The 10,058-nt window shown below is 34.9% G+C and overlaps 1 protein-coding gene across 5 annotated transcripts; it reads right to left on the minus strand.

Annotated features, from left to right (window-relative positions):
* Nucleotides 1-1,312: 1,312 nt before the first annotated feature.
* Nucleotides 1,313-9,698, minus strand: LOC130720250 (FAD-linked sulfhydryl oxidase ERV1-like). Of its 5 annotated transcripts, none has more exons than XM_057570876.1 (9): nt 9,540-9,698; nt 9,242-9,309; nt 8,258-8,443; nt 6,379-6,600; nt 5,328-5,405; nt 4,697-4,744; nt 3,660-3,724; nt 2,876-2,953; nt 1,313-1,575 (listed from the first exon to the last, which is right to left on the minus strand). In XM_057570876.1, exons 2-9 carry the CDS (start codon nt 9,272-9,274, stop codon nt 1,461-1,463), a joined length of 825 nt encoding a protein of 274 aa, XP_057426859.1. In that variant the 5' UTR covers nt 9,275-9,309; nt 9,540-9,698; the 3' UTR covers nt 1,313-1,460. The 5 variants fall into 5 exon arrangements, with proteins under 5 accessions (XP_057426859.1, XP_057426860.1, XP_057426858.1 ...); XM_057570877.1 differs by having other exon boundaries at nt 6,379-6,564; nt 8,258-8,479; XM_057570875.1 differs by having other exon boundaries at nt 8,258-8,479.
* Between the last annotated feature and the right edge of the window lie 360 nt (nt 9,699-10,058).

Below are 10,058 nucleotides of genomic sequence, written 5' to 3' on the forward strand. Positions count from 1 at the left end.
GAGCAACAAAGAGTCCACAACACAAACAGGAAGTCTATCTTTTTAAACCAGCAGCAAATCTCTTATCATTAAGATTTGACCAAAAGATAAACCCTCCATAAACAACCGTTAGATCAAATCTGATAGAGTTGATTTGATCACACTTAATAAAAACATTAAGCAGCGCGCAGAAGCCTTATAACAAACCCTAGCATGTTAAAACACTTGATCAATACAATGCTTCAGAGATACAACACTAATCTCACACAGCAGGCCCATAGGGACAAATGTGCCATCCAAGATGCTACAACATCGTGTCCCACATTTTGCCACAGAAACACTTAGCTAAAATTTAGATAATCCAAGACAAAGGAACAACAGCAATCACAAATGTCGTCGCTAATTCCTCTGATTCAAAACAACACGCAGAGTAAATCGAAGAGAAGCTTTCAGGCATTTCAAGAAGGCGAAAAACATTTCTAAATCGACTAGGACGAGATAAATCTCTTGAAAGGTTTCCTCGACTACACCTCACAGCAACGACGATGCCACCTAGTTATCCGATAAAATGAAGTTTAAGCACCAACTCAGACAAGAACTAGTTCTTGAGAAGATCCAAAGGTTGAAAAAGTACCTACATTGTGAACAAGGATGGCTTCAAAATCACATCATCAAACATTTTACCTTGTGGTGAATAAGGAAAGAAAACGCATACAGCGTACATAAGATTCGAGCATTAAGAAGCTTGAGAGAAACAGGACGACAGAGGGGGATGGTAAGGGGGAGGGTGAGTCAATTAAAGGTGATAGGTATTTTTGGAATATTAAAGGGTTATTTGTGGTCAGATTGAGGTGATGGGTATTTTTGAAATATTATAATTGCCAAAGGGTTATTTTTTGTGTTTGGTGATTTACTTGATCGATTGACTCACTGAAGCCTCCACCATCTTAATTGTTAGCTAAACTTCTTTAAAATGTGATCCTTCTCACTTTCATCAGCTTATGTGCTTCTTGAATTTTGAACTTCTAAACATTCATTCGGTAAGTTCACCTGCTTTTGGTTCTTTCTAGTTACGTACGCAAAAGCAGCCATTAGTTTCTAACCATTAGGTTCTCATCCAAAACCATATGAGGATCCATGCTATAGCTATAGCTATAAATCATTGAGAATATACCTATTGGTTTGCCGTTGAACTCAAGCAGATCCACAATTGAGTTGACGTAGCAAAAACCTATTTTTCTGTTGATGCGTTGGGATGTAAGTTTTAATGTTTGCGGCATGGCAGACGGCAATCCAAACGGGCGCATACAAAAAATAAATTTCTAAAATTGGGTTAAGGTACGCGAAAATTTAATAAATTAAGAATAATACTAAAAAAATGGCTAATGGGAATATCTGCACATATCTACTCATAGCAATATCCAAATGCAGGACATACTTCACATGATATATGCAGCTGTCATTGTTGAAATAAAATTCTGCTAAATCTTCCCAAAAAATGATGTGCTTCCAATAATTTCACATGCTTTCTGCTCACACTCCAGTTTGCCCCACCTTGCATCAACTCTTTCGCAGGGAAATACCGGTTTGCCAAGGCTGTTTAAAGCATCGTGTGAATCAGTAATAACAGCACTAGTTAGTTTGCTAAAGCTGAAAGCATCAGCTACTTTAGAATAAACTGTCAAGGACCAAACCCCCAAAAGGTTCTAGTTATTAATGGAGTCTCACTAATTATAGTTTTATACTCCCTCCGTTCCAGAAAGTTTATAGTTTAAGGTTGTAGCACAAAGAGTAAGAAAGTAATTATTTATAGTATAATTTGACTACATTACCCTTATTTAATTTTACTAGTATGATGTGCAACTATTAAATTATAATTAGATAGAAAAGAATGTAATTAATAGAGAAGAGTTGTGATTGGTTAATATGAAAGGTGATAAGTGAGAGAAAATGTATTAAATGAGGGTATAGGTGGAAAAAATTAGCAAAAAATGCATTGGTTTTTTAAAACAACAAACATTTTGGGATATTGAAAAATTGTGCAAAACAACAAACTTTCTGGAACGGAGTGTATTTAATACACTCCCTCCCTCACGCAAAAAAACTTTTGGGCTTGATGCATGGATCATACACAAGCCGGTTTTACCTTGGGGTGAAATTCAACTTCATTTATGAGAATGGGTAAGGAAGGATCAAAATCATGACCACCTTGTCAGAGGCTAAAATACTATTCCATCCATTTCTAAATAACTATCAACTTAGAGAAAAAAAAAATTGTTTCATAATAATTATCCACTTATAATTCCAATGAAGCATTAATTGGTGTTTTTCTATATAATGCCCATATAAGTAAAATAAATGATGAGAGATAATAATGCATTTTATAGGGTAAAATAGGAAAGTACATATAATATTTTAAAAAGTTAACAAAATTTATTGCATTCTTAATATGTGTGCATCTTTACTAAGTGGACAGTTATATTGAAACGGAGGGAGTATGTCAAAAGCCAATTCGTTCAAAAGCTTAAGTGTTTAAGTTGAGGCTCATGCGTGGTTTTATGTCTGAGATATTACAACAAAAAATGAAACAATGTTTTTGACAAAACCTATCAGTTTGTGAGATATATATTAGAAGAAGCATTTGTTCTATAGCTATGAACATAACAAGGACATTTCAACTAGTGTACGCCAGGAAACTTGTAATAAAATAAATTTAAAAAAGGAATATTTGTTGAAGATTTCACCCTTCAAGAAAGATAGTTGTCAGTATTCTAGAAAATCAGAGAAGTTTTAACAAGACATACCCATTATCATGCTATAAGTGGCCACCAAGCCCCAAGAAACGGTGATTACAGTCAACAATAAAATCTTACGAAACACAACAGACAGAACTTACCTTCTATTGACAACATTATGCACATGACATAGCCAATGAGAAAATTGAGCATGCGACTCAGCCTGTACAGGATTTGCTCTGCCAAACATATCAAGAAGCACACAATAGAGGTCATGTAGAATAGAAACTTTAAACTACTCAGTGGTGCAACAAGTGGAACTTATGCCAGCTCAAAAAATAGTTGAGAAATGCATATTAGTTCAGAAAACACTTTAATGTTTGTGAATAGAGCCAATATGTGGGAATTTGAATATGCTTAAAGTAAGTGATATCATCGGACATCGGTCTATCTTTACTACTTTGTATTGTTCCCAATGGGCCTTGTTAGAAAACAAAAACACAAAGACTAAACTGCACTTGATAAAAATTATAGGGAATGATGAAATGAGATCGGTTTATGGATGATCTGGTTGACTTGCTAGATTTTATTCGGTTGAAGCAAAAACAAGAAGTCTGAAGTCGTTGTTGACAGGTAAAATGCTATATATAAGAGAAATCAAACACTTTGAGTTAGTACTTAATACTTAATACCCATTAATAATTGCCAATGTTCAAACTTCCAGTAGGTTTACCATAATCCATCTAGTAATGACTTCACAATTTCGACCTAATTCATTATATGTTGTCTAAATTAATACTAAATTAAAATTTATATACAGATAGTTTGACCATCTGAATAGAAAATGGAATTTTAAATGATAAAATAGAAGGGAAGCAAAACCAAGACAAAACATTCTATTAACAGATTATCAACTACGGCATGACGAGTGAGAAATTAACATACCTAAGAACTTCTTTAAAGTGATCTGCGCATTCCTTGCAAGGGTACAATCGCGACAAGATCTGTACCTGTATTCCAAATAAAGTCTGTTACAACAAGTTCCTTAAAGTCTACAAGGATAACACAATGCATATACTACTACCACATGGATGAAAATTTTAACCAGTGTTACAAAACTCGAATCAGTTGTCAACTCAGTCAGTGTATTACTATTACGAAGTTGGGTCACTGGTCCAACCAGTGAGCCATTGGTTGGACCAGTCTTGTAAATATAATATTTCGAAATTTATTTTTTGATATGCTTTTATTTAAATATCTTTAATATTTAATTAAAATAGTTACAAATACTAAAATGTGCACTTATATAACTAAACAACAAAGTGGCGTAGCAATCACAATTTGCTTCTAGGGCTGCAAGGTTCGATCCCAGCTAGAGAAAATTTGAACTTTTTATAACTTTTGAACTTTTAGGGCTGCCGGACTGAGTCAACACCAGGTCTACGGAGGCCAAGGCAACACGGGGTCGCCGTTTTTGACCGATTCAAAGCCGGTTTGATGACATTTGATCCGGTCTGATTACAAAAACGATCCATACCCATGATCAGACTGGCCATATGTCCAGTTCCTTTTAATAACACTGATCTTGACATAGTATACTATATGGTTTATAGCCATCCGTGAGCATTCATTAGTGTAAGAACAATGTTTAGAACGTGGCTAAATGTCAAGCACATATTGGACCAGTCATATTTATAGCTCAATAACTATCTTCGTATTTTATTAAATGAAGGAAAATATTAATTTAAGGCGGGGAAAAACGAAACTTGACCATTTCTCTGATGTACTTATTGTCAACATCAAATATAGTCTTATAACAAAATAAACCATAAATCAGGCATCATAGTTTTGTAACAAAAGACCACAATATTAATTCAACTGCAAGGGTTTCTCCTACCAATTACAATAAGACTCAAATAAGACCATAGTGAGTTCAAACTTCTATCATTTATAATAAGGGATAAAAGAGGGAAAGAAATTACAAGTTCTTTGACATCCTTCTTCTGCTGTCTTGTAGGATTATCTGGATACTGAAAATTGAAACCAAGAAAACATCAAATTTGACATTTTGTTGTTTCAGTAAGATAATAAGACATCAAAGCCAAACCCGCTTACCACGTGAATAAGAAAATAATTACTTTATTTCACCTTCTGAACATCCTCATTTGTAAAAAATGCAAACTATAAATTTACTATGCGGGACTCAACTAGGGTATGACACCATTAGCAGAAAACAAAACATTTACTTTGTAGATGAAAGCAACAACATGTAAAGAGTTGATGCGTTGAAAGTCAGTGACATAAAAGAACTAGTAATCGACTATCTTGGCTGTGGGAATGAAAGGAATAAAAGGTTCAAAGATATGGAAGTATTTTACAAGAAGTACAAAGTAAAATCTCTTTAAAGTTAAAAGAACATCCCATGTGAAGCAATTAACAAGCAATGTCATGAAGCAATTAACAAGGGGAGAAAATTATCACTACTCACTAATCTATTCGTTCCCTTCTAAGATAAAATACCGTGATCCTTATGCAACAGGTAAGAACAATTTACGTGATAAAACTACATGATTGAAAGAAATAGGGAAACAATAGTATCAGTAATGACAAAACCTGAGCAGCAAGAGTGTGAAGAAAAGTCCATGTTGCCCTCCCAAGCTCTTCTTTAGTCACGGGGGGAGCAGACTTTCCCTATAGAAACAAAACTGATGAAAGTTAAGCCAATCAAAACATTTCGTAAGCATAAAAAAACTCTGGATATCTGAATACATGATTAATGACTTATTTGACTAAACACAAATTCCCTAATAGGATTACAAAGAATCACTAACTTTATATATATCACAATAGATATGGTAAAATGCACTTAAACTTTGAAACATTTAAACAATTGGTAACTGTAGGTCGTAGGATATTTTTTATGTGCTACTGCAATGTCCTTTCCTCAACTATAATTGTCCAGATATCCTTCACTATAGAAACCTTTATTCATGATGATTCAGATTAAGCAACATTTAGATTACAAATAAAATCAAACATAAAAGGAAAAATAAATAAAAAGCTAATGTATCATTTGGTTTCCTACATAGAAACCAAGTTAGTGACAGAAAATACCATACTATGTAAGAAATAGGTATTAAACTTCCTATATCACCATTCACCACCAAAAAGAAGTAATCATAAGTTTGATGTTCTGCTTTACCTCCCACCCTCCCAATAAAAATGATAAATTCACTATTAACCAGCAAAAGAAAGCATTTAGGGTCCAATTTGGCAGGCATTGTGAGAGAGAAACTTAGCAAACTAACCTAGTTTATAATGAAAAGAAAGGCCCTAAAGTTCTGCCTGAAATTCTTTCCAAGAAGCCAAATTTATTAATTCACTCTGAGAATGTTTGTCCTGCCTTATACAAAGGAGATCTAACCCATTAACACCATATAATAACTAAAGAAAAATGTCAATTTTATCACAGCTAAGCAAAGCATGAACTACAATATACATTTTATAAGAAAAACAAATCAAATTCCAATGGAAGATAAGCAACAGTTGATTTTAGTTCAGAAGCCCAAAGAACCAATAACAAAACCACGCTCGCACACACAGTACAATAGCCATGATAAAAGTTTAGAAATTTAAGGTTGCAACAGTCATTGATGATGGATACCTGGAGGATGTTATCACCAGGTTGTACAGACGATGTTGTTTTTGCAAGTGGGGCTTCGATGGAGGAAGAGATGGAGAAAAGAGAGCCTCTACCAGAGGGTCCAGATGACTGAACTTGAAGTCCGACCAAATTGGAGAGATGGTGTTGAACGAAATTCGAGACATGCTCAATGCTATGAAACAAGGCCTGAAGTGGATGATTCTCAGACATGTTACCTGATATCTGAGTTGGGGACAGACAACATAAGCGAACAAAAAGTAACAATCACAACCACATTCAGCATAGCTATTAGAGAGTAAAGCAATCTGCTTCTGTTAAACACTGTGATTAGTTAGAAGGTTGTTATAACTGTTCAGTTTGTAACTGAATCAGTTGGGTTAGTTAACTGTTACTGTTAGTTAACAGAGTTAGTTAGTCGGTTAGGTTAGCTTGTTCAACAAGCCTCTACACTTTCTATAAATACTGATAGCTACACTTGTAATCTTCACCTTTGAATGAATAACAATTTCAGATGAGATTTCAGATTCAGTTTAGGTTTTCAACAATAGCCATAGCCCATCATTAAAACAAAAATTAAAATCAAACCATATGAATTACATGTAATTATATATTATTACTGACATTGGAGCATAAGAACTTATCATAACAAAGACAGATAAAAGCAGAGAGATCCTACTGCAGAGTAAAAATCAATGGCAGCTTCCTGAACCAAGATACAAAAAGTTAACTACTTTCTTCAATTTAATTAAGAAAAAATGGGTGAGAAGCCAATTCAAGGTAATGAATCTAACCAGCAGTGTTATTTTATATGAGTCGAAAAATTTATGATCAAAATAACTGATCTTTGCTGACATAAAGCCATGACTGAACGAACCTACACACTACTACCAACCCTTTTCTCTCTCATGAGTCTCATCCATTCTCTCTCTGTTGTTTTAAAGCTCACTCTTTTACTAACCAAAACCTTCTACCAACCCATTAGCCTTACCTTGAAAAAAATCCAACCTTTGACAACTCTGATTGATCACCATGATTGTGAGTATCTAGATTCTAGAGTTGCAACATCTCCTGCAATAGCTCCATTCTCAAAAATTATGTAGCGTGAACACACTCTCCCCCTTATTACTCGCTCTTTTGTACTCTACATAGATAGTAGCTTGGGAACTCAAAATGCAAAAGAGGAACTCCATGAACTCTTGATCAATCAAATGAAATACAAGTAAAATCAAACATAAAAGGAAAATAAATAAAAAGCTAATGTATTATTTGGTTTCCTACATAGAAACCAAGTTAGTGACAGAGAATACCATACTATATAAGAAATAGGTATCAAATTCCTATATCACCATTCACCACCAAAAATCAGTAATAATAAGTTTGAAGTTCTGCTTTACATCCCACCCTCCCAATAAAAATGATAAATTCACTATTAACCAGCAAAAGAAAGCGTTGAGGGTCCAATTTGACAAGCATTGCGAGAGAGAAACTTAGTAAACTAAACTAGTTTATTATGAAAAGAAAGCCCCAGAAATTCTGCATGAAATTCTTTCCAAGAAGCCAAATTTATTATTCACTCTGCTATGAGAATGTTTGTCCTGCTGATTACAGAAAAAGGATACAAGAAGATCTAACCCATAATCACCATATGGAAATAATAACTAAAGAAAAATGTCAATTTTATCACAGCTAAGCAAAGCATGAACTACAATATACATCTTATAAGAAAAACAATTCAAATTCCAATGGAACATAAGCAACAGTAGATTTTAGTTCAGAAGCCCAAAGAACCAATAACAAAATCACGCTCGCAGACACAACCCAAATAGCCATGATAAAAGTTTAGAAACTTAAGGTTGCAACAGTCATTGTCGATGGATACCTTGAGGATGTTATCACCAGGTTGTACAGAAGATGTTAATTTTGCAAGTGGGGCTTTGATGGAGGAAGAGATAGAGAAAAGAGAGCCTCTACCAGAGGGTCCTGAGGACTGAACTTGAAGTCCTACCAAATTGGAGAGATGGTGTTGAACGAAATTCGAGACATGATCAATGTTATGAAACAAGGCCTGAAGTGGATGATTCTCAGACATGTTACTTGATAGCTGAGTTGGGGACAGACAACATAAGAAAACAAAAGGTAACAATCACAATCACATTCAGTATAGCCATAGCCCATCATTAAAACTAAAATTAAATCAAACCATATGAATTACATGTAATTATATATTATCAGCTTGTAAAGCTACTGACATTGGAGCATAAGAACTTATCATAACAAAAACAGATAAAAGCAAAGAGATCCTACTGCAGAGTTAAAATCAATGGCAGCTTCCTAAACCAAGATACAGACAGTTCCTGCTTTATTCAATTTAATTAAGAAACAATTGGTGAGAAGCCAATTCAAGGTATTGGATCTAACAAGCACTGTCATTTTATTTGAGGGGCAAACGCCATGATCAATTCGAGATAACTGAACTTTGCTGACTTAAAGCAATGATTAAACCTACACACCACTCCCAACCATTTTTCTATCCTTCTATATAATGCATCTCATCTACCACAGCTCCCTACACTTCAAAACCATTGCCTTCCAAATCTCTCTCATCCGTTCTCTATCTTTTGTCAAAAAGCTCACTCTCTTGCCAACCAAAACCTTCTACCTACCCACTAGCCTTAACTTTAAAAAAATCCAACCTTTAACAACTCTGATTGATCACCATGATTGTTAGTATCTATCTAGAGTTGCAACATCTCATGTAATAGTTCCATTGCTTACAAATTATGTAGCATCATCTCGTAATTGAATATAAATAACTAAATTAATGCAAAAAGAGTGTATGTGACTGTGTGAACACAATTGTAACCTTATTACTCGCTCTTTTGTACTCTACATGCATGGGAACTCAAAATGCAAAGAGGAACTCCATGAACCCTGATCAATCAAATGAAATACAGTATGAAATCAGCAAAGAAGCGCTCAACATAGTAAAGTTGAGCATAAATGTTAAGCTCTAATTCTGTCATCAATTGTAATTGAAAATAATGTAGAAAACTCAGATGAGGAAAAAACTATCAACAACTTTGCTACACTGATTCTTGAAGTTGAAGATCAACGGTGAGAAATTGCAAATGACGAAACCAGAAATTAGTCCGCAACTTTACCTCGGAGACGTGACAGGTGCCGAGCACGTAGAGTTTTTAGAAAACGCCTCCGGCAGCTTCACCGTACGGCGATCAAATTCCGTCGGAGCTCGGCGGCTGTAGTCGGCGGTTGCGGTTATGGATGAGCATTGGGCGATGGTGGTGGTTTGGGGCTTAACGCTAAACCCATGGTTTTTTATATCAATACTAATTTTTATTTTTATATTGTCGATTTTAATTTCAGGAAAAAAAAAAAAAAAACAGTTTTATCCAAATAAGTTAAAGTAATGTGATTTGTGCAGCTTTTGCCTTGTAATTACAAACACTAATTATGTGGTTTTAATTTGTATGAACGAGTGGCTTTTTTTTACCTGGACAAAACGATGACCTATCTGCTAGGGTTTGCGTTGACCGTTGAGCGCCGTCGTGCTAGGTTTTTCGTGCGCCGTCTTTCCCTCTGATTTACGTGCGTACACCGTGGTGGGGTTCCCTTCCATATACGATCCCCACGTCGAGCCCTTGGTGGCTGCTGGTTCCCTG

The sequence above is a fragment of the Lotus japonicus genome, chromosome 5, assembly GCF_012489685.1.
Source record: "Lotus japonicus ecotype B-129 chromosome 5, LjGifu_v1.2".
In the NCBI taxonomy this organism is placed as follows: domain Eukaryota; kingdom Viridiplantae; phylum Streptophyta; class Magnoliopsida; order Fabales; family Fabaceae; genus Lotus; species Lotus japonicus.

Excerpts from the sequence above, each read along its gene's own strand:
- LOC130720250 (XM_057570875.1), bottom strand. The coding sequence starts at position 9,274 with ATGCATGTAGAGTACAAAAGAGCGAGTAATAAG. Across the intron at positions 5,406-6,378 it reads CTGGTGATAACATCCTCCAG|GGAAAGTCTGCTCCCCCCGT; the intron begins GTATCCATCATC and ends TTGTTTCTATAG. Across the intron at positions 1,576-2,875 it reads CATAATGTTGTCAATAGAAG|CCTTGGCAAACCGGTATTTC; the intron begins GTAAGTTCTGTC and ends TGCTTTAAACAG.